Source organism: Dromaius novaehollandiae, chromosome 9, assembly GCF_036370855.1.
Source record: "Dromaius novaehollandiae isolate bDroNov1 chromosome 9, bDroNov1.hap1, whole genome shotgun sequence".
NCBI lineage: Eukaryota > Metazoa > Chordata > Aves > Casuariiformes > Dromaiidae > Dromaius > Dromaius novaehollandiae.
Genome location: NC_088106.1, coordinates 7,107,014 through 7,133,296, shown reverse-complemented (window position 1 = coordinate 7,133,296; position 26,283 = coordinate 7,107,014). Strand labels below are relative to the sequence as shown.

The following is a 26,283-nucleotide window of genomic DNA, read 5'->3' as shown; positions in this document are numbered from 1 at the left end:
ATGCCAAGAGCTGTGTCTGTCACCACTCTGAAGTGCTGCATCTTTTGATCTTCCTGCTGTATTCACTCTTTGAAGCAGATACTTTTTTAGCCCCTCTTTTCCCTCAGCCCTTTCTCACCCTGTTTCAGCCCCTTTACCTCTGGACTTGCCCTGCCTCATGGCTTTTGCAGCCCTCTCCCTTAAGCCCTGTGCTCTCCCCCCTCTCCACCGCTTCCATTAGCGCTTTCCCCTATGACAGGCTCTCTTCCCTTTCCATTGCTCTCCTCTACCAGGTAGAAAGACTTAAATAAGTAATTTATGTCAGTAGGGTTTTTTCCATATCTTTAAGGACTATTGAAGGTCTTGCTAAAGCTGCGGTGATATAGATAGGCGAGGTGTCATCAGCCAGTTTTTTTGCCTGCCTATAGCTACGTATACCTGCCCTAGGATTCCAAAATGCGGTGTAAAATATGTATGTGAAGGATGAGCGTTAGTCACTGATAAACACCTATTGATCAGCTTCCAGTTGGAGGCCTGCCCGGGCTGCGTGCTTTCTGCTGGGAACGCTGAGCGGAGGCCCTTTTTCCTGGGAGCCAATTTGGCAAGCTCTGAGTTTGCTCTCCTGGATGTAATCAGAGGCAAAGCCACACCAGGGAAGGCTGGCTGAGCTGTGCTCGGCTTTTGGCTAAAGCAAAAACCCAAATGCAAAATCTATTGCCCAGAGCATCCATAGATATTATGAAACTCACTAAAAGCTGTAGGTTCACAGACCAATCAATGTTTAATTTTCCTCTTAGATGTGTTTTCAGACTGTCTGGGCTGTAGGCTCAGTTTCCCGGGCAAGCCTGGCACAGTGAGTGGAGGAGGTGTCGACTGACAGCAGCTCTTCACTTGCACGTGGTAGGCTTGAGAGCATAATTTCATAACTGTTCAGTAGTTCAGGGCCTGATTCTGGTCTAACATCGGTGGAAAAATGGAGTAATGATTTCAAGCAGGGCACTAATAGCAGCCAGAGCAATGCCATCACATCGTCTCGTGACATCAGGAGTTGATAATCTTTTGTAAACAGTTAAGATTTCTTTTCATGTCAGTGTTTTGTAAAGCAAATAAAACGAGTCCTTGGGAAGGGCCTGACGCTTAGGCTTATCCTGGGTGTGGGGAAAAAATGCAGCATGGAGGGGGTTTTCTGACTGCAGGGGTAGGTTAGTCACCTTGTGTAATGATACTGTTGCCTGTCACGATGGGCAGTGCCTTACCTCATTGCTTCTCTTGACCTACCTATTTTTCTGTAATCTTTATCACAAAACAGTGTGGGACAGACTCCTTCAGTTTGTCCTGTCTGTACAGGACCCAGTACAGCAGCAGAAAGGGCTCTCAGACCCTGCTGCAGTACAGATAGTACAGGAGGGATTTCTGTAGATTTACCTGTTACTTAACAGGAAAATCCAGTCTCTAAACATCTTGTCTGCTTCTCAAATAGGCCATCCAGATCCTGGTGACTTAGCTTTTCCTTCTGGAAATCTAGCACACTCGTGGCTTGACTGTAAGTCGCAAGGAGAACTATAGAAATCAATAGTGCAGAACCAAAAGACTGTACTGCGGTCGTTAAAGCAGAAAACACTAATTGCCTCTTGCTTTTAGAGGTATTACTATTAAATGTAAGAACTTTCTGACAATAATTGTACTGGAAGAAGTGTGTAAAATACTTTGTCAAGATTGGCCGAAGATGAAAGGTTAGATTGGGACCACCTCTGAACATCATGTTTGTTGTTGTTTTGGGTTCATATTTCAGTTCTTCTCCAACTCTAGGAGATCTTTCCAGGATGGGAGCAATGTCTTATTTCCTATTCAAGGGTAGTTTTGAGTGTGTGTGTGTGTGTGTGTGTGTGTGTGTGTGTGTGTGTGTGTTGTTCCTTTGTTTTAGACACCCTAACCGTACTGCAATGCCCCTGTAGTCTGAGCCCCCGGAAGGGCTGGTTTTCAGGAGACTGTCTCCGTGTGCTGTGCTGGCTGCTTGCTCATCCAGCTAGCTGTCTTCTGCATACTGAAGTTAAAAGCAGGGTTAAGTCATTGCTGAGCATTTTCGAACCCCCCGGCTTTTAATTCCCTACTTAGGGAATGTAACAAATGCTACATGTCATCTACAAGAGCCGTTGTATTTTAATGAATGTGAGGGTATACTGAAGAATAAGGTCAGAGCACGTCTCTGTTTTGCTCCGTACCGGTATGTGGTTTTTCTGCGGGGTGAGCTGCAGGTCCGGGCTGCCGCGAGCGTACGGGACTCGGAGCCTGGTGACAGCCCCCTGCTATCCGAGGAGGTCCGGCACCTGCTGAAGAATTTGGAAGGAAGCCGTGTGTTGTCGTGCCAGGACGTAAATCTGGGGTGGTGACAAGCCTTGCTCCTACTGTAAGATGCAGATAACCCCTCAAAAGGGATGCCTGTGAGCTGAGCGTGTTTCTCCATGAAGGAGTGGTTCAAAGCTAATTCTAAGATTAAAGTATGCGGAATCGGGAAATACGTACATGGAACAGCTTCATCACCAGGCAGGGCAAATAAATAACTGTTGAGCACTGTGCACTGGATTTCCTTGGCTCTCCATGGCCCTCATGCAGTCCAGGCTCTAGCAGCAGGAGTAGAAGAAAAAAGGGAATTCATGGCTCAAGTCTTTTTTTCCCTTCTCATTGCCCTGTTTTAGCTTGAGGCCGGAGCCCAGGCTGTTTTGCAGGGAGTGCTGGAAGTGAGGCACTCGTGCCTGCAGGGCAAAGCCAAATATGGGAGCGGAGGTCATTTTTAATAGCCTTTGTCAAAAGGTCATTTTACTGAGAGAGATGTCATGAGAACTGAAATAAAAGTAATTTTCAGGGATTATAGGAATGTTTCTCTTGGTGGAGCTGGGAGTTTGTGCCTAGCACCGAACCCTGGGAGACATTAGCGGGAAACGTTTGGCTTTTACTGGCCCTGTTTTCTGTTCCCTCCTTCCCAAATGCAGGCTTTCTCGCTTCCATAGCTCTGCATGGTGCTTGCCAGCACCATAACTTCATTAAGAAGCAACGATTATCTGAGCTTGTTACAGCTCTGCCAACGGGATGCGTGTAGAAGAATAAGCTTGGGCTGAGCAAATTTTAGGTGGTCTATGCTGTTACTGGCTGGATGCATTTTGAAATCAGGACTTGCAGGCCTTCAAAATACAGAAGTGTTTCAAAACAATGAGCATTTATTAAAATAGGTGGGTTTTTTAATCTTCTGATTGCCAGGCCTTTAAAGTCATAGTTTCATTTTCCTGTGCAATGATTAGAATTGCACTGTTATTTCTTTAGTGGCAGCTGAGATTCTCATATGAACATCTAAGTAATAACTTGGAGTTAAAAACAAACAAACAAAAAAAATTAGTAATTTACAAAAATAGGTATCAGACTTGAAAAGTTGCAAAATCGGCCATACTTACCTTGGGATTTCACAACACATTCAAAAGGGTTTGAGGATTAATATAATTAATTTTTGTTCTATAGTCACTTCTCCTGTAGTTGAAACCCTGATTTCCAGTGTAGTCATTATTTCCAGTGAATTAAAAAATTATTATTTTTTTTCTTCTGTTTCTTTTGGCCTGGCAGAATTTGAGCCTGGTAATACTAGAGCATCAGTTTCACTCTGCATAGTTGGGTGCCATCATGCCATCGTGCCGGTTCCTGTTCCCATTCCCCAGGAGGTGTTTTTGCATACCCGCTGTCCTGGGGGGTTTCAGGAGGGAGCTGCGGCGTTGTTTCCTTGCTGCAGCCCGGGGAAGATCGATTACACCACTTTGAGTCCTGACACAGGCTGGTACAGGCTGTTCTTACAGACCTTTAAACCCTGGAGACTCTGCAGCCTCTCCACCTCAAACAGTCCAGTGCTGCACTCGCTCTCTGTCATTAAACATTTTTTTCCCTCCCCCCTCTAGAATTGTTTTTAACTTTAAAGAATTTTCCATCCTGGATTGCAGCAGTCAAATACTGAAGCGAAGCACTTAGTTCTCAGTGAATTACATCCCATTTTCCCAGAGAGTTTCTGCAATTTGCCAGGATTATTTGACTTTTCTTTCCGTCCTTCACAAAATTGCAGTGCTTCCCAAGCTGGCATTATCAGCAAATTTTAAAAGCGCGTTATCTTGTCCATCATTTGTGTCGTTCGTGCAAATAGTGAGTGGCGCTGGATAGTCAGGGCTGATGTCTAGGTCTGGATGTAGCCCTTCTCTTTTGACATTGAATCACAGATAACTGCGCTTGCAGTAGGTTTCTTTCCAAGCGGCGTTGTGCCCAGCTCAGATTAACCCGGGGCGCATTCCTGAGCTTGCTTACGGGAGTGTGAAAAGTGACAGCAGCGCAAGCTTTGCAAGAGGTTACATAGCTCCTACTGAGCAGAGCCTTATAAAAACTTGCAGAGGTGCTAACGAGGCCATGGCTTTCAGTGGGGCCCAAGTTTCCACCTCCCTTTCCAACTGGCCTGCCGGAGAGGTGATTTGCAGCCCTCCGCGCCTGTGTCGCGGGCTTCGCTGGCCTTTGGCGGTGCCTTGCAGCTCTTCAGCAGCCCGCTGTAGCAGTGGGAGCTCAGCCGATGCCCTAGTTCACGGGGCTTTAGCCCAGTCTTTGGGCAAGTCGCATTTTCTCTCTCCAGCCCATAATCTGGCTGTAATCTAGACAGGGGGAATCGTGCTGCTGGGACGAACTCGGATCCAACTGCATGTGGACTCTGCTTTCCTCTAGGACTTGTCTGTATCAGCTGTGAAAAAAGCTTTAGCTTTTAAAAAAAGAAAAAAAAGAAAAAAAGAGAGAGAGAACCTGAGTTACATGGCTATGCTGTGGTCCTCAGCAAATAATCATTACATACGCTAGTTAATTGTTTACCCATTAACTCACCGCGTCAATGCATCGAACAGGTAGAAGCCTGTTGCACCTGGCACCGCGCGGGGCGAGGGAGAGGGGAGGATGCGCATCCTTTCCTCCTTGGCTCCCGTCCGCGTGTGCTTCCTCCAACGTTATCTACGTGGTATTTGTCCGCTTGTTTTCTTCATCAACTGTAATTGCCGGCGTGCCAAGTACAAGCTCGAGGTGTGTTCAGGCCTGTCTCCTCTTTGGTCGAGCAAACCTCTTCTTGTGGGAAGCGCGTTGTGTTTCCTCGAAGCGTGAGCATCTCTTCAGACCGAAGACTAGGACTGGCTTCCAAATGTGAACACAGGCAACAGATATAAAGCAATATAGCGCTTTATTTCCTTTGGTAGCTTCTAATGCTACAAGCACAGATGTCCAAAAGAATTCTTTGTGCAGCGTGCTGAGGGGGGGGAAGTAAAACAGGATGGATGTGACGGAGGGTCACGTCCAGGCAGAGCGTCGAAGCAGCTGTTGCCCGCGGTGGGGTAGTGCTGTATTATGTTCGCTGCGAGCTCCCGCTCCCCACGACCCCCAGTTATTTCAGAAAGCCTGGCGTTAGTCTGGTGGTATGGCCGTGTTCCCCAATGGCTCTGGCTGGAAAGTTATTTATATATGTCCACTTCCTATGGAGAAAATCGTCAGCCATCCGAAGCCGATCTATAGCTGGTGAAATGACTTCACTGCCAGAAAAGTATAAAGCAGAAGCTCATACTCTAGGAGTAATTATACATTTTAAAGTTCCCTGCAGTGTGGTGTTGGTCACAGGTGGAGTTTAAAGTTTCTGATGGTAGGAATCAGCTTTCCATCTAATCATGGTAAAGGAGATACAGAATAGTGCTAATGTAGAGGTCACATTAAAGGGAGGCTCTGCAAACTTGATCGAGCAGCAGATAAAATTAGTGGCTTTATCATTTTACATTTTAGTGTATTTCCACCTGGGAAGATTAATGCAAACCCATGTTTTGCCCTGCTGCACAGAAGGGGAACAAGGTAGTCTTGCAGTGGGGTGCACGCACATGTGCTTGTGGTTGAGTTCCTCTGACAGACCGCATGAAATGACGTGCAGGTCCGATGAGGCTCTGGCTCGCCAGCTGCCCCTTCCAGCCCTAACGAGCTTTCTGCGGCCATGACATTAGCAGCCACCGTGGGGAGGTGGCAGGGACGCTGATGCCCTTAGGGCTCTCGCTCAGGAATCTTCCAAGGATGAAACCCTGTTGCTTCTGGGCTTGCTTTGGGATATGAGAAAAAATTGACCCACTTTTTCTTCATTCAAGTTGGTGTGGAAATGGGTACTTATTTTTTTTTTTGAAGGCAGCTCATTTTTAATTTGTTTTTAGACTTACATGATATTAGCCTTATGTAGCAATAAAATTAGGTACCGCTTTCAAGTCAAAATGTTCTTTCAAAAGCAGCTAAACACATGAATTATTAAAATGTTAAATTATTTCCAAATTACAGCATATCCAGCACTTTCTAAGCAGCTCATTAAGAATAATTGCACTGTGTTCTTTGAAGGATTTAACATTAGAAATGCTACACAATTTAGGGGATTTCTTTTTTGTTTTGTTTTTTTTTTTGTCTTAATCCTTCTTTCACACAATGTGAGCGCTTCTGTGAGGTTAAATGGGTTTCCTTGTTTTGGCTCCAGTGAAAGGCTGCCAGTTTGTCCGTATTTTTTCCGTGTAGCTGTCAAGCTGTGGTGTTTATTACAGAGCAGTGCAAAGACTGAAGAGACGTCTTGTTGCATAGACGCCCGGGCAATAGAGCGTAGCTGGGCTCAGAGACCAGCAGCCAGGGCCTGCAGCCCTGCGGTGAGCTCCCACGGGATCCAGGGAGCCGGAGGATGGTTCATGCGCATCGGGTCCTCTTACCTGGGCTGCAGATCTGGGCCGAGGAGGAGAGTGGGGAAGTTTTGAAAATGGTCGTAAGTGATGAAAGCTTGCGTCAGTGTTCACGGACATGTTTCATGTCTCTCTTTTTCTCCACCATTTTTCTCCTGACTCGGGCTCCTAGCAATGTGGGCAGAAGGAAGGGTGGAAAGTGCTTTATAACTGCCCAGGTATCTCTGAGCGCTGCTGTGTAACTGCGCTCAGCCTGCAGCAGCCTCTCCTTTGCTCGGTTCCTGCTTTCCCAGCAGCCGGTGGGATGGTAGGGGTTGTCCCCTGTGGGGACCCCGGCCCTGTATGCAAGGGGACGTGCCCTCTGATGAGGGCTCTTGCTGGGCGAGAGCTGGCTTCCAGCCTGTGTCGTTCCCAGGCTTTCTGTGGCACTGAAAACAAGTTGCTCGGCATCTGCGTGCCTCAGTTCCCCTCTCTAAACTGGAGACAGAAGCCCTTATGGCTGTATCTTTTGAACCTGCTGAGAGGATAAAGCCATTAGAGAGCGTAATACATGCAGATACCACGGCCCAGCGTGTAAGATGAATAAAAATAGAGAAAATCTTAATACAAAGATTTTGTATCACTCTTTTAATCATGGAAGGGTGAATATTTGACAAAAATTCTTATCTCTTTTTTTTCTTTGAGTGAATTTTTCTCCATACAGCCTAACCTTGGAAATGTAGCTTTGTGTGAATTAGGTCTACAATTTGGCCAGACATTAAAATGGTCTGTGCTTTTTATCTTTATTATGCATCACTGTTATTACAGAGCTAGCTGAAATGACTAGGCAAGTTGATGTAGAAGATTGCTTGCTTTCTATCTGAGATCAATATATGAAGGTACTCCTAAGCCATAAGCAAACCCATTGACAGGTCTTGTAGCTGAAACATGAAATATTACCTATTTTCTATTTAAAATAATACCACAGTATATGAGTCCTGTGGTCACTGGAATCGGAGGAAATTTTAGTATTGTAGCCTGAAGTTGCCTTTGTTTTTTTGCTGTTCCCCTCTGCTCCAGGCAGTGATTTACTACAGCCACAGGGCTAAGTATTTTGTAATGGATATACAGGATGGAGATGGCTCAGATGAATGTGAGGTTGGAGGGAAGGCTGGTCTGCACACTGCTAGTAGATTCCCTAGGCTCTGCCAGCCCTGCAATTTAAGATGTTATAGAAATAATAACAGTCCTGTTCCTTCCTCTTCAACAGCCCCCTGTGGTTTTAGAGTGCCGGTCTTTGAGATGTCACTGAGAAGTGAAAGGCATGTGGATGCATTGACGCTGAAGAGGATTGCTGCAGACATGAGCAGTATAATAGAGAGCCTGGACACGAGGGAGCTCCACTTCGAGGGGGAAGAGGTGGATGCGGAGGTGCTAAGTGATCCAAAAGCCGCCGGTGAGTTAACGCCCTGACGTCTTCACCGTATATCCCACTTGGATGTAGTAACAGAGGCCCTCCCAGGTGAAGACAAGGCTTTGCGTGGTGGTTTCCAGCAGCGCGGTGAGGGGGTGTGGGATGGCCTCTAACGCTGGTGAGACGGGTGGTGTGGTTCTCCGGGGCACGGACCCTGCAAGGAGTGGGGGTCCCCTGCTCAAAGGGCCACTGAGGATTCACAGCACCTCTTTAGGAATTACAAGCCTTGCAGCACTGAACTCCGAATTTTGAACCCCCAGCGTGATGCTGTTGATAGGATAACTTTGCTGGCTTCCAAGGAGACTCTGTTACTAAGCAATCTAAGATATCAGTGGAGTAATATCCATGGATTTTCTCATTTAGGTCTCTTGTGTGTTTCTTGTGGATGTCTTTACATTTTGGCCTTTAGTTCTGATTTATTGCTGCTGCTTTATGCTATTGTATTATCTAGTTTCTGGCAACTTTAGTAGTCCTGGGGTTTTTTTGTTTCTTTTCTTTTTTTCTCTAAATTACACAGTATTTCTACCACATATTTTTTTCAGAGTTTTTAAAAGGCCCTGAAAATGACATGCCATCGCTCCTCCTCCCCAATTTCCACTACTACGTAAGAGACCTAAATCTGCAAATTGCAGAGGTCTATGACTGAACAAGTCCTGAAAACGTACCAGCCAAAATCGTGTGGGTTTTGCTCTGCGGAGGCACAGCAGGGCAGCAGCCGCCTGGATGCAGGCAGGCGCGGGCCTGTGTTCCCACGCAGGCGGGGTTGCTGTGCCGTGCCGGCACGCCTGGCCTCTCCGCGCGCTGCCTGAAAGTTGGGATGTCGGACTCCCGGATGTGCCAGCTGGACCGGGCATTGGCGGTCCCAAAGTCCCAGCAGCCTAGAGAGGAGGGAGGCTTAACCCCCTCTGCCTCGCTGGGACCGCCGTTCCTCTCTCCTACTGTTTTGCGTGACTGTGCTTCAACGCTTCCTTTTTACATCTGTGTTGAGGAGATGGCTGGTCTGGTGGGTGATTTTAATCCGTTGAAAGATACGGTAAAACCTCGGTGGTTTCTGCCCGGTCATTGACCCTATTTTAGGACTGGGAGGCATTACTCTTCGTGCTTGAACTCTTCAAGTCGAACCACCTCTGTGAAAGTTTCTTTAGCTCCCTTGTGTAGGTTTAAATAAAACCCGGTGTATTTTAGTAAAAATAAACTACACAATGCTCTAAACTGTCTTAAAGTATTCCACTGTCTTCTGGCTTTTGTGTTTTTGTTGATCGTTTAAAATGCTGTTAAGCTGACTGGGATTTCCTGATCTTTGCAGTGAGCATTTCGTTCTCTGCGATTTATCACACCCGTGGATTCAAAGAGCCGGATGTACAGACGTATCTCAAGGGCTGTCCTGTTAAAGTGCGTGTTTTGGAAGTTGAGCGTTTTACTTCAACAAAGAAGGTCAGAACCTACACTCAGAGAGATGTAATTTGATGTTCACAGAACTGTATTAAAGTGGACTGAAAACAAGTTATGGGCTGAAAAAAAAGCTGTGGGCTAATATTGTGTATGTCTGTTCATGAGTTCAGGAAGTAAGAATGCCTCTGTCTCAGAAAAACACTCAGGATGTTTCCTGTGCTTTTAAAAGTGTAATAAAATAGAACAAGAAATTGTAAGAAGTAGTGATCCATAAGTAAAATATAATGAGGAATCTTTAGATGAGCTGCTGCTGGAAGATTGCTTTTTTCAAAGCTGAAACACTTGTGTTATTCGTTTGTGCAGGTACCAAGTCCAAATGTTTACACTATCGAGTTAACACACGGAGAATTCACATGGCAAGTGAAAAGGAAGTTCAAGCACTTTCAGGAATTTCACAGGGAACTGCTGAGGTACAAGGCCTTTGTACGAATCCCGATCCCGACGCGGAGGTAAGCACGCAGCCTTGCAGCTGGCATACCTTTTGGAAAGATGCGATTTTCTTTTTTCTTTTAATAACATATTGATGTAGTTCCACTGATCCTATTTACTTTGATGTAAGTAGGAGGAGAAGAATTTATTTCAGTCTCTGCAGAGTTAACAGCTATAATCTAAATAGTCCGAGAATCTCTCTGCTGACTCAGGGCCCCTGGCTCACCAGCGTGCAAGCAGAATTTCCTTTGAAATCAGGGAGGGGTTGTGCTGTTGCTAATGGAAACTGTTGGCATAACGTGGCTTTCTGCCAGCGTGGGCCAGATGTGGGAGACACAGACCTCTTTGGTGTGCAGCTGGCCCTGGTGCTCTGGGGCAGTTTGAGCTATAAGGGGGTGTTTGGGAAGAGATCACATGTGGAAAGAGGGCTGGGGAGACCCCACCACTACTTTTGCTGGGGGAAATGTGGGCAGAGGACACAGGGAAAGGTAAAATTACAAAGGGTTTAGGACTAGTGGAGCATAATGTTCTAAGAATAGGGTTTTAGATTCCCTTCTCTTAAAAGGGCAAAAGGGGACCTGTATCCTGTGATAGTGCGTTGTATTTTTGTTTGTAAGCTGGTTGGAAGACTCTGATTTCTTAATGCTTCCTGCCCACTTATCTCTTCTGGTTTTTAAAAATTTAGATGGAGAAAAAAAGAGCACCAAACGAGAAGAGTTACATATCAAGGAATGTACGCATTGTCAGTGATTAAACTCATCTTTTGGTTTTGTTTTTTCTTCTAGTCACACGGTGAGAAGACAATCTATCAAAAGGGGAGAACCAAGGCAGATGCCAAGTCTGCCACATACCTCAGAGAGTACGGTCCGAGAAGAGCACTTCTCTAGCAGGAGGGTAAGCGTCTAGTGTGCCGCTCGGAGCGTGCAGGGGTTAGAGAGATGCTGCTAGGGGGGTTCTGACTTTCAGGTATTGGGCAGGTTGTTTGCAAAGCCACACTGTCAAAGTCCTTGCTTTATTACCATTAAATTATTTTGCTTGACAAACTTAGACTCTGAAAAGTCCAACTTTGCGGCCAAGTCCTCCTGCATGCAAGGAGGAGGACGCTGCTCCCAGGGTTAATAAGGGCAAAGACTCCCTCTGCAGTTGAGGAAAGCAAAGATGCACAGCAGGGCAGTTTCTCTGCTCCCACCTGCTCCAGATTAAACATAGAAGGTACAGTTCACAGAGTCAAGTTGCATGATGGAGGCAGTGCAGTGGCCATCAAAATCTGAGTGATTTCAGTCCTGTCCTCCTCTGAAAGAGGAGATGACAATCAGGCTCGTAATTCTGAAATGGGTAATTCTAGATGAGGCACACATGTTATATGTAACTGTATCAGATGTCAACAGATGGGTCCTTGTATGAAGAGGGTAGATATCTTCCTGCTTCTTCACTGCAGCTTTACTATTTGCAAAAATGATTCTGTAAAAATATGTTTTTTGATCCTGTGCTTACCGTTTCCAGGAAAGGACTTTACTGTTGTTAGCTTCCTTCCTGGCCTTTGTTCTGCTGAAATTTCAAGTCCTGAAAGGTTGTGTCTCCTAGCTGTGCAGTGCAGGATAACCTTCCCTTCTGAGCAAAGTTCAGCTATTGTGCAAGAATCTTAGGAGAGAAATGATTGTTTAAAAGAGGGGGAAAAAAGAGCTTTCTAGGTCCTTTTCTTGGTTTCCTTTTTCTCATTTTCTTCCCCCAACACACACACACTGCCTTTATCCATGGTGTTATATTTCACTGCTACACACCTGGATGAGTAAGTATTGCCATGCTAACTCTTAGAAAGAAAAGTCCCTTTTTTTTTTTTTTTTTTTTTTTTTTTTTTTTTTTTTTTGCTTCGTTTTGTGTGACACCCAACTGCTTTTTGGGATGGGAGTGGCTTCTCTTTGCCATCCCTGTGGGTTAAACCTTGCTTTTCTTCTCCTGAGCTGAGCCTGTAGGGTTCTGTCCTGTTCCCCAGATCCAAAGGGTTTAATTTCTTCCTTTCCCAGTTACCATGAGGATGGGGAGGAATATCTTTCCTGTAACAGTTTCTTTTCTTCCCCTCTCTGAACGGGGCTGGCAGGTCCTCCAGTGCCTGGCCTGTGCGTTCCCTGTGGCTTTAGGACAGGGGAGTGCAGTAACTGTGCTCTCCACATCACCACGAGAATCTGGCGTTCTGGTTGAACAGACTCTTGGTTGTGTCTGAGTTTTCTCACAAAGCTAACCTGTGTAGGCCAGAAACGGTAGGGCTTGATTTTTATATGTAAAGTTGCTCTGAAGGTTGGACGGTCAAGATAACTGACTTTTAAAATTGCAGTGCAAAACAACGGGTCAGCTGATGGAAGGTACAAACTCAAATCTGTGAACAGTAAACAATGTATAATCCAACTGTTTATGCCACTGCGCAATAATCTTCAGAAAGCATGTAATAATATGTTTATCCATTCAAGCTGAAAAGTGTTTCTGATTTCCTGTTAACCTTCTAATGCTAGACAGTTGATTTTTCTTCAAAATTCCTGCATCCTAGCTAAAGTTCCCATGTTTTAATTGTAGAAACAGCTGGAAGACTACTTGACAAAGATCTTAAAAATGCCGATGTACAGGAACTACCATGGAACAGTAAGTACAAATTAGAATGGCTTTAATGGCAAAAAGAATATTCTTTACTATATTGAACTGATAGAAAGAAGTCCTGCAGCTTATTCTCTGACATATCAGAAATATTTCACGTTTTGCAACTGTTTTGGCTCAACTGATTTCTCCAGCGTGGATGTAATAGGATTTAAAATTGAAGGAAGAGAGTGACTGGCTCAGTCTTGAACCATTTGGAGGTTACCACACTGTGGTAACCTGCACAAGGTAGTTCAGTCAAATGAATGTGAATGATACCTGTTTACCTCTGTGGGTATTTTGTCATTTCCGAAAAGAGAGGGTAATTGGTTTATGCTCCCAAGTGTGTAGTCTCTTTGAAGTGAAGAGATGTCAAATCCAACTTCTGGCCTATTTTAAGCAAAAATATTTGAAAGCCATCTTTGAGTATTTTTTCAATAGTCCTCACCTGTTAACCGAAGCTGCAACATTCCCCTGGGATAGTAACTTATTTCCCTTTTTCTTGGCTGCATAATGATTGTATCATCAGCAAAACCTGAGGCGTACCCTGGCTACCTGCAGAACTTAGTGAAACTTCTGAGCCAGATGTGATAATTGGGAGCACTTGGTTTGAAAACAAGTCAGAAATACAGACTAAACTCAGGATATCTAAAGCAGCCAGTTCTTCTATTTTTTGTTTGTTTGGTAGAAATTCTGTTCTTTAAGCGTTATGCAAGATTTCTGTTGTGCAGAGACCTTTGGACGGCTTTTAGCTGGGTGTTATGCTCAACTTCTATATGTACTCTTGTTTTAAAGCCCAGTGTGTTGAGCATTGTTAGTTATATGAGGTAATGTGCTCACCCAGTATTGGCCAGCGTGTTTTGTGCTGCAAAGAAAAAGCCTTCAGACTTGAACTGAGAGGAACTGTTTTCTTATAGAGTGGTTCTTTTGGGGACTGGCTACAAAGCAGCTCTTCTAACTTTAAGTACAATACAGTCAAGAGTTGTGTTAATCTGCATGTGGAAAATAGTCATCTTTTGTTCTTAAGGCAAGACTGATAACTTGGCAATTTCGATCAGTAGCATATGCAAAGCGGGAAAGACTCAATTTACAGTATGGATGCATCTTGTCACTCCTAGGCAGGCATTGCTTTTTCAGATATTTCTGGCAATTTCTGCTAACATAAAAATGCTATTGATCTTTTGATCGGGTTGTGGTTGGAAGCAGACCGCTGGCCGTTGGGGCTGAGGGGGGTGACAAGCAAACTTGGGTTCTCTCTATGCTGGCTCCAGAGCAGCTGTGGGCCTCTTGCCTCCCCCACACTCAATTGCCCTTCTGTCCCCAGCCCTTGGAGCCAGATGTCACTTTGTGCATAAATTCTGCATTTATTGTTGTCTTGGAGTTGGCTGCAGTGAAGCGTTTAGTGAGAACTTTGCTGCTAATGTCAGCTGTACTGCCAAGTGTAGCAGGTCCTGCAGTTGATGCTGAAAGAAAGTACAGGGAGCAAAATATTGCCTTTCTGGGGGGGTAGGAACACGTTTTCAGACTATAGGCTAAACTACTGAGTTGAAGATTTCTGGTGTTTTCCCTCGAACAGTATTTGTCCTTCTCAGCTTAAAATGAGTGTGTTGCTGTTCTTGTGGGGGGAAGTCTGTCGCCTGAGTGCTGACAAATGCTTTAGTTGTTTTAATCTTAGAGCGCGTTTTGACTCCTGCCTGTTCCTCTCATCAAATCTGTGCACCAAGGCTTTTGTTAAAACCTAAATTCTTTGGAAATTCAGACGTGAACCCAGGCAGAGTTACAATGGCAGGCTGACCCACCTGATGTGTATAACTCTTTGTCCTTCAGGGACATTTTTAGAGCTGACCCACAGAATTTGATTCTGTCTTTGCTTCTTTTGTTTTGTATTTGTGGTTAATTAATTTTTTGTCAGTTAGGAGGTCATTAAATTCTATACTATCCTTTCAAGAACATGACATACTCTGGAAGAGCTTTTGGATGGAAGTCCAGCTTGTAGCTGTTCTGCAGACCTGAAATCCTTGGTGGGTTGAGAATCATTTAAGGTCCCTGGTGACTGAGTAGCATTTTAGAGATTATCCATCTAGCCTGCCTAGATGACTCTCCTGCAGACTATGAAAACCGAGTGCACTTAAGCACCAGCATTTAGAGATGTAACAAGTGTCCTCTGCTTTGACTAGTTATCTGTGAATGATAAAACTTGCTACCGTCTGCTCATATTTTCCTTAATTTGTCATATTATTTCATGTGGAGTTCACAACGTGGGATTATAGATGCATTATATTTTGTTATCAGAGCCTAGACTTTATAGCCAAAAGGGGGAGAAAAAAAGAAGAAAGAAAGGTTATGTGAATTGTGATTAAATCTATCTTCCAGTCCGAACCCTTTTGTGCTAAAGTGATTCAATACAATTACCATTCAAATGAATGTTGTGGGAATCTAAATGTGTTAAATGTCCACACTTACTTCTGGGAACTGGAAAGTGGGGAAGCGTAGTCCAAATACATTAGGAAACCGTGCCCATGGGCTTGATTGAATTCAGTACAGATCCTTGATTAATCGTGCCTTTGCATCAGTTTGTGTATGAGCTGCAGTAGCTGAAAGATGCCTGAGCAAAATCAGAAATAGCTTCTGGTTGAAGTGCAGTATGTGTGTCTTTATAACATTTTGTATGAGCTTTGCTAAAGGAATCCCAAAACCTCATCTTAAGTAAAAGCACTACAGTGGAAGAACAACTGGGATGCACACATGTGGCTGCTGGTTTGCCTGTGATGCTGCAGTTGGATCTGCAGACCATTGCAGAGGCCCCCACCCAACCCTTCCACGTTTTTGTTTATTGGATTTGAACTTTAGTACACTGAACATTTTTTTAAATTTGGGTTTAGTATAGTCACTCTTATCTGTAAGAGAGCGCTGGCAACTTGTCACTGAACAGTATTCTGAACAGTGCTGCAGTTTTGTTTTATTCCTGACCATAGCTGCTATTCAAGTGCTTGTTTAGGTGGTGGTGGGGTTTGTTTGTTTGGTTTGGTTTGTTTGCTTTTTAACCTGTGAGTTCAAAATAAGTGGTGAAGCAAAAAAACACAGTGTGGAGCTGCTAACTTTTTTTTTTTTGGTCCTGAAATGCAGCTGCTTTATGAGAATTTTGCTTAAATAAACCATGCATGCTTGACATTGCTGGCAGAATGTGATAGCTTAAAATTGCAGCTCATCCACCTTGCAGCTGGTTCTCCACCTCTCATAGCTTATCTTTCTTAAGCTGATCATTCATGTCTATTTTTTTTTTTTATTGCTACAACAATGTCATTGAAACTGCATTCTCTAGTCCCATATCTCATACTCAAAATATTCTGCTGCAGCTCACTTTGAAACCAGAGTGGGATGTCCTCTCACCAGGGAGGCAGCTGGGCAGCATAAGAATTCAGATGTGAAAGAGATGAAAGTGCATCGCTATTCTGCATTCCTCTCCCTCTTTGTGAATTATAAGCACCTCAGATGACAGGCACTGTAACAGTAAAAATAGCTAATGCAGTAATAATAATAATAAATCACTTAATCAGGTATTTTCCATTGCACTGAGGAATTTTCCTTGTAACTGATAGAATTTTTTACAAACCAAATCCCAAACATGCTTACTGCTCTGCATGTAAATAATCTCCTTGAAGTACGTGTGATTGTTTGCAAGAATGAAGAGAAACACAGAAGTAAGATTTTTTTTTTTTCTTTTGCAGTAGAGCCATAGAGGCACATGATAGGGGAGGTGGGAATACCCCTGGAGTGTGCCCACCACCGAGGCTCTGGACATGAGAGGAGCCTGGAATAGTGTGCCTGAGTGGCTTCTCTGTCAACTCAGTAGATGGGAGGTGTGTTGGATAGTGTCTCTGTTGCTACAGTTGTCATTGACTGAAGAACAGGTTACTGTGCTGCCGGACATTTTTTTTTTTTTTTTTTTTTTCCCCCCTCCCATGCAGTAGTAGTTCTGTTTCTGTGAATAATTCTCCCTTTCTCCTGCTGGATTTTCTTCTCCTTCTTCAGGGGCAGTTATTTCTCTGCATGCAGTGCTCTTCAAATTGCTGCGCTGTTTCTGTTCACAGCGAACACTTTCAAGGTTTTTGACACTTGTGTGTGCTTTTTTTTTTGAGTGCCCAGCTTGAGAGCTATGTCCGGTTTTCTGATTTTTCTGTGATGGGGAATGCCAGGCATTTTCTGAAGAAATGGATGAAATGGAAATAAGATGGAAGCAAAGAACCAGCCTGAAATTTCACTTCGGACCCGTGTTAGGATCTTACATGATACACTGGTTTTTCACATATTCCCTATTCAATTCTGAGTGTTATCTGCAGAAACAGATGAAAAGTTCATTGGTCAGGACTGATCCTTTTCCAGAACAGATAGTGAGGAATGGTAATATCAAGACAGTTAGTAAAACTGTGAAATAATTTGTTCTAGCCCCTGAAAACATGCTGAAATTGCCAAAGAATGAGGGCATCAATTCATTTCTACTAAATAGAGGTTACTTTATATCCTTGAGCTACTTGTAGGAGAACAACAACCTTATTGGTGTGGTGAGAAGCTTGGGAAGGTCCCAGAACTAGCAGAGACTGAGGAGAAAGAAGGGTCTTTTTTCCACCACCCTGTAGAAACAGAGGGAGAACAATATCCCTTGGGAAAGCAGCCTGAGCTACTCTCACGGTAACTGCAGGGTAGGCTCCTGTCGCAGAATTGCCTATACTCTTTGTTATTTTTAGTGTTTGAAAATCTGTCTGAGGCTGTGGGTCCACCTGTGTAATTGCTATGCAAAACTGGAATTTGCCAAAGATGGGTTTGAGTTTGGTTTGTCAAAAAGCAGGTGAGAGCAGTCGCTTGAGAAGAAAAGCCTTCCTTGGGATAGGAGAGGCTGTCGGGATTGAAGCTCCTGTGGGACTCGGAGCCTGGGCTGAGCCCCCGGAGCAGGTATGGGCAAAAGCCTCGCCGGGGAGCCTGCGGTCTGGCCAATTCCTCGCTGAGCTCAGTTACTGTCATGAAGGTGGACAGAGTCCTGGACTTCGGTCCTGGCAACCTTGGCTGGTAAACTCCTTAATTAGACAGTTCACTTTAGCTTTCTTACCTGTAGCTTGATCAAAGAGGAAAACGACTCCCTGCACTCACCCTACCCCGTCTTGAGTATCTGTTTGCACTTTGGCGGTTTTACGTGATAAGAAGTTAAACAAACAGTGCCTGAGTGCGGGCAACCCGTTGCTATGCGAGTCAGGCTCCCCTTCAGCATTGCCTTCTGGTGGGCTGCTCTGGTTTCAGCTCTGTCTCTGGCAGGACATGTGGGGAGGGCATTTCTCTGTGCCAGCTGGGCCCAAGACTAATAGGCAGCAGACAGTCAGGAATGTCCTGTTGTGCCACGAAAAGCCTGCTTGGTCAAAATTGCACGGCATCCAATTTTTAGATTCGAATGCAATCATGTTGTGCTGTGTCACTGACTTTGCTTGTCTTTAGATTCCTCCGTAACCTCTGCAGATAAGTGGAACTGTAAGGAGTCTGCTCACTTGAATTTGAGATTTATTGATTAAACCTGTGTACCGTACGTGGGTTCATCAAGTTGTGTCTGTCCTGTGGCTCCAGCGGGGGCTTGACCTCGTGCTGCTGGATGCAGGCACGCAGAAGTCATGATGAGCACACTGTGGTGGACCTGCTCTGTCTGTAGTGCTCAGCCTTGCTCTCCTCCTGCCCAACGTGACACTGTGGCTTTGCAGTGTTTTTTTGGTTCAGGTGGGGGCTGCGTTGCAGGAGCCGAGTACCTCCATGTAGTAGGTATCTGTGGTGTCCCTTGGGGACAGGAGACTCGGAAGGAGATGTGGTGCTCCAGGGCTCGCCGTGCAGGAACCTGTGCAGCAGTGGTGGCTGGTCGTTTGGGTGTGGTGGGAAGCAGGGAATGTGCCAGCTTGACAGTATAGGAGGTCCATGTGCTTTTAATGAGCAGTTAGCACTTTCACCCAGACTTCCAGCTCCATGTGAGGTTCGCTAATGCCAGGAGGAAAATGCAGATTGAGACAGCCAGCTGAGTTCATCTAGATGACTAAGCAGTGTAAATTCTGATTCCTAGTTTGAGCCAGTGAGGCAAGAAGGAAGATACCGATGGGTCCTTATTGCACGTTTGATCTTGCTTGTCCTGGTTGTATTGAATGCCTTCCCCAAAGCACTAAGAAATACTTTCCTTATTCTTATTACAGAGGCTTCAACTTTGGTGGATAACTTCTGCTGAGACTGCTGTGCGGGTTCTGTCTTTGTGACATGCAGCTTTCATGAAGCAAAGTATTTTGTGGATTTCTAAGTATGAAAGATGGGGGAAATCCTTATGTCTTTTTTTTTTTTTTTTTTTTTTTCCCCCAGATGGAATTCATTGGAGTAAGTCAGCTGTCGTTCATCCATGACCTAGGACCAAAGGGCATGTAAGTTGTGATTTGTTTCCTTGAGAGTTATAGTTTACCAAGAAAAAGTTTTGTAAATAAATATTGTTCAAACTGATAGTTTTTCTTTCTTATTGGTAATTGACTTGGGAATATGTTGTCATCCTGGTATCAGAATGTATTAATGTTTAGATAGAAACACTGTAACTTTGGGAAATAATCACAAACATGAAAGGCAGAGGAGCTTTCACAAGACCAAATTCATCATGGAGTTATTCCTTTGCTGGCACCAGTGGAGCTGCGTGAAGGATAAATTTGGCCTGTGGGAGCTGGGGCAACGTGTGATTGTGTCATAGCGTTCTTCAAGGCGCCTTGGGGTCATGGTGCAACGGCAAGGTTGTAGCTGCAGGGGTAACTCCTGGTAATTTCAGTGTGCTGAATATAGAGGTGTGAATACCTTTCCCTTTTGCCCAGCTTCCCCATGTTTTGCAGCCCCAGTGCGAGGAGAGCTGATTGCAGGGTCAGTCTTGTAGGCAGCGGCGAGAGGTTGTGCAGGAGGTGGGGAGGGCCTGGCACACCTGCGCTCGCAGGCAGAGGCTCAGCAGCCGGCTCCGTGCCATGACCTCTTTCTGATACTGCTTCTTCCTTGTTTACCTACTAGATACTGCTCCAAAGGCGTCCCAGCCCTGTCAGATGCTGTGCCAGGCTCAGCCTTTCCCAGCTGAATTGCAAGCAGAGCTTTTCCCCTCAAACGCTCTGTGGCTGACAGTATCAGTAAAATCTCACTGCTCTGCTTGTGTGTTTGGTTTCATGGCTGGAATTGCTCAAAGGTTACGTTAAGACTGGATATTTCTTGGGAGAAGAAAGGGGGCAAAAAGCAGGAGGTACAGGAGAATGGTCTGTAGTTTTGCAAGATGTAGACTTCAGCTCACCGCCCAGGTCAGGGTTTCTCTCCTTCCCCTTTGCACAATCGGTTTCTCAGTAATGTTGACCTGGTTGTTTGTGTAGCTGCACTGTGTAGTGGGGCCCCTGTGTTTTTGAAAATGTGCATGATTTACCTTTAGGGGGATTATTTTTTAACTTTGATCAGGTCAGTGATCTGGCGTTCAGGGCAGCCCCACAGAGGGTTGCTGAGGCCCAGCTGGAGGCCAGTGATGGGCAGTGTTGGGGTGAGGACGAGGATTGGGGTGCTGCGATCGGGGGGGCTGGTTTCATGGGGGAAGCAGCATCTGGGGCTGCAAAAGCGACCTGTTGGCAGAGGTTGGAGGCACCCAGTGAGCAACCTCAGCTATGGACGTGCTCCGGCCCCGGGGAGCCGTCCCAGTGCAGGCAGTGGCCGCACCGCCACACAAGCCATTTCACCCCGTCTTTACCAGATTTCTGCTTGTTTCAGAGAAGGTATGATCATGAAGCGGTCCGGGGGCCACAGAATACCTGGTCTGAACTGCTGCGGCCAAGGAAGGATGTGCTACCGATGGTCCAAAAGGTACTGCTGGGCCTGGGGCTGGGAAGCGGGGTGGGCGCTGAGTGCTCCCCAGGCACATGTCTAAAAATCTTCATTTACCGTTTTCTCCCCAAGAAATCTGCAAGTGAAATTCTTGCTCTGTTACAAAAAGCTGCAGACCTTCAGGTGAAAAGAGACCATAGACTATTCCCCTCTGACCCTCCTGTGTAGAGGTTGTTGGATTTTTTTCTTCTGCATTAGAATTCATAGCAGAACAGGCATGTTGTTCCTGAAGAGAAATGGGACTTCTTATAGCCACAGGCTGGCAGAAACTGAAATAATCACCTGATTTGTTTGCAGCTTTCTCTGCTGTTGGTGTGCTAAGGGAATCTGTGCCTTTGGGAGGGGACGTGGAGATTTCCTGGCCAGATTTCAGCTCAGTTTTCTGAGCTTCCCTTCCTTGATTTGCAAAAAGAGAATCAATTAATTGAAACACAATCTGGGCTGTTTCAGAGCTGGATTAAATCAGACATGCTCCGCAGCAGTAAGGAGCTCTGCTTGGTACACTTAACCTTGAATTAAATATGTCGCCTCTTCCTGATTGCCACATGTCTTAAATGCCAGTGTTTTTATGGAAGTTTTCACAAGCCACCTCATTCTTGTGTCCCTTCCCATTGCAGGCTGATGTAATTTAGTCCCGTATCCTCAAGCAATAGAGCTGATTGCTTCAGCCTGATTTGGCTGCCTCTGAAGTGCAGCTTGCTGCCAAGAGCAGCAGGGCTGAGCAGCGGCGGAGGGGAGTCTGGGTCGAGAGCTGCGGACGGGTGTGTGCTGCTCTGAGTCAGGCCTGCCTGCGGGGTGCTTAGCACTGTCCTCCCAGCCGGACTGCGTCTAGCAAAAAAGTTTCTGCCCAAAGCAAAGAATGGTTCCTCTCCTCTGTTGCAACAGCAGCAAAGCTAAAAATTGTTTAGGACTGCTGTGTTTTTCTGCTATTTCTCCTTCTGTGTGCACTGGAAAGTTCCTTGCTCTTTTCCACAAATACTACTTCTGGTAGCAAAGCTGATAATAGGAGTTGCACTCTCCCTTTCCCCAGCCACTCAGTCCTGCCTCCTGCAAAAATAACAAAATGTTGTTTAAAGGATGTCAGCAGCGGGGCTGGTTCCCAGGTCACACGCGTTGCTCTGCAGCGCGAGGAGCTGTGCAGCTCGGCACAGTTGGGGCAGGACACGCAGATAGGGCTCGCCTGGCCTGGAGGAACAAGCACGGCCACAAATGCAAAACCTTAGCCTGTGTCTCAGCTCTGCTTAACTTCTGTGTTACATGTAGATGTATCTGTGTGCTGCGCTCTTCGCAGTGAGTCTTCCTCTCTCAGGAGTGCGTAAGAATTTTCCATGCATTAACAGACCTGGTATTTGTTACCTTTCAAAGGTCTGTGCATTCACTGACTGCTTTTTATTATCTCTGCATTTTATTTTGTTCCAACTCCAAACCCAATAACCATATGTTAGAAAAATCTGACTGATTCTGGTATTAGGTGAGCTCCCCTTTCTCTCTTTGAAAGGATTTCCGTGCTTTATTTCTCCATGCTACTAGTTAATGGGCAAATCTTTTGTTTTCAAAACCCAGATGGCACATATCTGCCTTTTAGCAATAATTTCTGTGGCTGAGAGAGCTTCCCAAGTCATTAACCACCTTTTGATTCCAGCATAGTGGAACCATGACGGGCTGTGGTTAGCTTAACTTTATTTTAAAAATTGCTGCTTTCCTGCAAAATCTTACTGCGTTTGTGTAAAGAAACCTTTTCCACCATTTCTGAATACAGTTTTACAGAGATTATCTGGAGTGATTACGCAGAATGATAAAGATTAGACTGGGAGGACAGTCTAATTTTTTTCCTCCTTTACAGAAAAAAGTTTGCCTTTTTCCCTTGAAATGCCCCAGTTAACTCTTCATTGTGTTGCGGAGAGATCAAGCTTTCTGGAGGACGGTAGCATGTTCTGCTCTGTGTCGGATCTTGTTTCTCCTTCGGAGCACAAGAATAGAGTGATAGGATTGTTTGGAGCGAGATTCTCGCCTAGCCGTGTGTGTAGAGTGAGTAACACAAGAGGGCACTGAATCCCCAGCCACAGCCTGCAGGCACCACTGGAATATATGCATCAATAAATAAACAAATGACAGTAGTGTTACCAAGAGAAGATTCTTGAAGTTCTGAAGGATTTCAGGAAAAAACTTAATTTTATATTTTTTTTACAAATAATTTCACATATTTCTCAAACTAAGCAACCTCTCAGTTTTGCTGAGTAAGAGGAGAAAAATTCAGCAGGGTCTGAAAATCCCCTGAGAAGGGCTCTGCTTGAGGACACGATTCCCGCTTGATGTGCTGCTTCTGCTGCTGTGCAGGAGGGACAGCAATCCGGGTGCCCATCTTGTACCTGCACTGGCTCTACAGGGAAAACTTATCCGTGTAATTAAATGGCAAATGTGATGCCTGTGCGTGTGCAAGTTGCTGAGTCAGAAAGTTGTTGGTTTTGGAATCGCTTTTCAAAATGTGGTGAGGGCACTGTAAGATCTCAATGTGCAAACTCTTCTTGCTTTGCAGATGCTTCATTACCAGGCTGCATTCCCCCCCCTCACCCTCCCCTCTTCTTGTATCAGTCTCTCTTCTGTCTCTTTGGAACAAAAACTGCCCTGGCCCAGATTTTTCTGTGCTCGGTCGTCTTTGCCAGCACAGTGCATGCACCAAGCTCTGCGGTGCCAAGTCACTCAAAGGTCTGTGCTAAACGCTTTGTGGGCCCTGGCTTTTCTTTTTCTCGGTGTCATTATCGAGCGCCAGACTGGCCCCGAGTGCGTCCCAGAGCCCTGATGGAGCGGGAGCCCGGCGTGGAGCTCCTGCCCGCGGCGCAGAGCAGCCCCTTACAGCGAGGCCCTTGCTCTCCCAGAACCGCTTTGCCACGAGCATCGGATTTTCTACACCCCAAATTCATTCCACTTATTACAGTATGTTCACTTGACTTCCACTGGACTCGGATGCTCATTTGACTCTCCCTATAACCGCAGTTACGCGGCTGCGCTGAACGTGTTGCGGGGCCGCGTGCCGGCGGCTCTGGGGGTGGTTACGGCTGCGACTCGCTCCTCGGCGTGAGCTGGCTGGTCCGGCGCTCGCTCCGCTGAGAAGAGCGGTCCTTTGCATTGAAAGGCTGGTTTGCCACCTGCCTGTCTCTTCTGTCCTTGTCATCAATAAAAATGTGAACCCCCAAAATGGAGAGGCTAAAATTTGCAGGAGGGGTCCACACTTGCTGTTGGCCTGTGGCGCATGGTTATTTTCACGCGTAGCTAACTGGTTTTAGGCAACGGATGCAATGCGCTCGCTGCTGCGGTGCTTAGAGGCTCTCCGTGGATGTGCTCGGGCAGGTCTGCTCAAGCGCAGAGAGCAGCCTGGGCCAAGCAGGAGGGTGAGCGTTTGGAAATGGGCACGTTTGGGACCGAACTGCTGGGCAGGTCAGAGGGAGGGGTGAGCAGTCTGGCACCAGATGAGAGACGATGCTGACATAACTCAGAAGGGGCCCTGAAAGGAACGAAAAATAACTAGGATCTGGAAATAAATGAGAAGCTGGATCAGTTATAAAAGATACAAGAATTAATGTTTTTGCAGTCTTTTCTCTTGCTTTGTGTGCTTCTGAGTACGCACAAGAATGAGGCTGAGGTGACAGGGCTGAGACCAGTGTGGGCCGGAGGGAGCAGGTTACCTCAGCTACGCACAAGAAGGAGAAAAAATGAGAAAGGCCATTCACAGTGAAAATGAATTTTCCCCAGAGTTGCCTTAAGGCTGTGGTATTTATGTAAAACCTACTGGTCATCTCTCATCCTGTGTTTCTACCAGGATGCCTGTTGCTTGGCAATAACAGCTTTCCAAAATAACTTGTTCATGTATTCTGACTGGAGTAAGTGATCCTAGTTTCATAATTAACATTAGAGAAGTCAAATAACTCCCATATTGCCTCTAGGTATAGTGTATAACCCAAAAAATAGTTTGGGACAAAGGAATCCTTGTTTAACCGTGTCCCTTACTCAGACGCTGGGCTGGCGAGTTCGCCTATGGACAGGATGATTCATATCTATTGCATTGGACTCTAGAGCCTATTCTTGCAAAGGCTTTCATAGCAAGTAGTCGTGCAAGTCATTTTAGATATCTTTTATTGAATTTAGGCTTATCGCTACTCAGATGTGCAAAATAGGCACGTGTGTGTTTCTGTTTCTCTTAGGTAGTCAGATGTACCTTATTTTTCTGCTGCAGTAAATTCATCATTTACATCAGTGAGGCTGTTTCTTTACTTCTTTCAAGGTGATAGTTAGGCCTAGTTGTTGGTCTTTATACCATACTCCAAACATAGTCACTTTACATTGCAGTTAAACACTTTCCTTTCCCTGATACGGACCCTGATGGTGAATGATTTGCGGTTCTTTGGAAGGACACCCTTTTCACTTACATTTTGAAGAAAGGCATGAATGAAACAGTTGCGCATTCCTCTCCCCTTACAGGTGGCTGGTAGTGAAAGACTCTTTCCTGCTGTACATGAAGCCAGATACTGGGGCCATTGCCTTTGTCTTGCTGGTGGATAAAGAATTCAACATTAAGATAGGCCAGAAAGAAACAGAAACTAAATATGGGTTGCAGATCGACAATCTCTGTAGGTAAGAAATACAGACTTCTAGACGCTTTTTTTCCCCCCTCCATCCCTTTTTAAAATTTCTTGAAAAGACCTCAGTTGCTTATGTGCAGGAGGTGTTAACAAAGGTGCGGCTGTCTGAGCAAGTGAACAGATTCAGCTGAGTTTCCCGGCAGGGTCCAGCACCCGTCCACCCCGTGCGCCGGTGCAGGGGGGTCCCGGCAGGGAGGGTCCCCCAGTCGCTGTGCAGCCACTGGAGCACTTACACCTGCGGGGATTTGGCTTGGACCGTTGTTCTTTTCAGATGTCCTGAAGTGATGTTTGGAGTCTCAGCCGCTGTCAGTTCTTCCAGACAGTTGTTCCTCAGGAGTGGGAGGCAGGTGCCTGTTCAGCTGCACAGTTCACTTTTGCAGCAATTAGTTACAGTAATTTTCTATCTTCTGTTCTTTTACACTACAAGCAGGAACATTTTGCTCTAAGTCACAACTGGAGCATTACACAAAAGATATGCTAATTGGGATAAAAACATACTTAATATTTTCATGGTAAAAGAACATATAAATTCATTTTTTAAAAATACAGCATTAGCTGTGTCCTGTTCTCCTCGCCCTTGGGCTCGTTCTGTTCATTTAAATCTGGGGTATGTTTTGTACTTGGCAGTCCGCAACATTATATGGCAGTCACTCAGAGTGGCTAGGTGCTGATATATTCTTTTGGAAACAAAACAACAAAGCACAGTCTCTTGCTACTCCTTACCTTTTACTTAAATAAAACATGATCGATACAGGTGCACTTACTGATGTGTGTGGATAGCGAGAAGTAAGTGAATTAAATGCATGTGGCCTCAGTACTCTTCCCCATACATCGTTTGTTTTACAGGTCGCTGATTTTGAAGTGTAACAGCTACAGGCATGCCCAGTGGTGGAGGCAGGGAATAGACGAATTCATTCGGAGAAACGGCAAGAACTTTCTAACGGAGCACAGATTTGGGTCCTACGCAGCCGTGCAGGAGAACACGTTGGCAAAGTGGTAAGATGGGGAGTACTGGAGCAAGACTGTGATCCATATCGCATTGCTTTTGGTGAAAAAGCTG

The 26,283-nt window shown here is 45.4% G+C and overlaps 1 protein-coding gene across 3 annotated transcripts in view; it reads left to right on the top strand.

The window, feature by feature from the left end:
- Window positions 1-26,283, top strand: part of PLD1 (phospholipase D1) — an 89,382-nt gene that overhangs the window by 23,509 nt on the left and 39,590 nt on the right. For all 3 annotated transcript variants that reach the window (XM_026105675.2, XM_026105677.2, XM_026105674.2), the window contains exons 2-10: window positions 7,975-8,160; window positions 9,485-9,612; window positions 9,934-10,079; window positions 10,845-10,953; window positions 12,628-12,693; window positions 19,063-19,121; window positions 20,473-20,565; window positions 25,063-25,215; window positions 26,070-26,219. In XM_026105675.2, coding sequence (XP_025961460.2) covers window positions 8,007-8,160; window positions 9,485-9,612; window positions 9,934-10,079; window positions 10,845-10,953; window positions 12,628-12,693; window positions 19,063-19,121; window positions 20,473-20,565; window positions 25,063-25,215; window positions 26,070-26,219 — 1,058 coding nt within the window. In that variant the 5' untranslated portion in view covers window positions 7,975-8,006. The remainder of the gene's footprint in view (window positions 1-7,974; window positions 8,161-9,484; window positions 9,613-9,933; window positions 10,080-10,844; window positions 10,954-12,627; window positions 12,694-19,062; window positions 19,122-20,472; window positions 20,566-25,062; window positions 25,216-26,069; window positions 26,220-26,283) is intronic.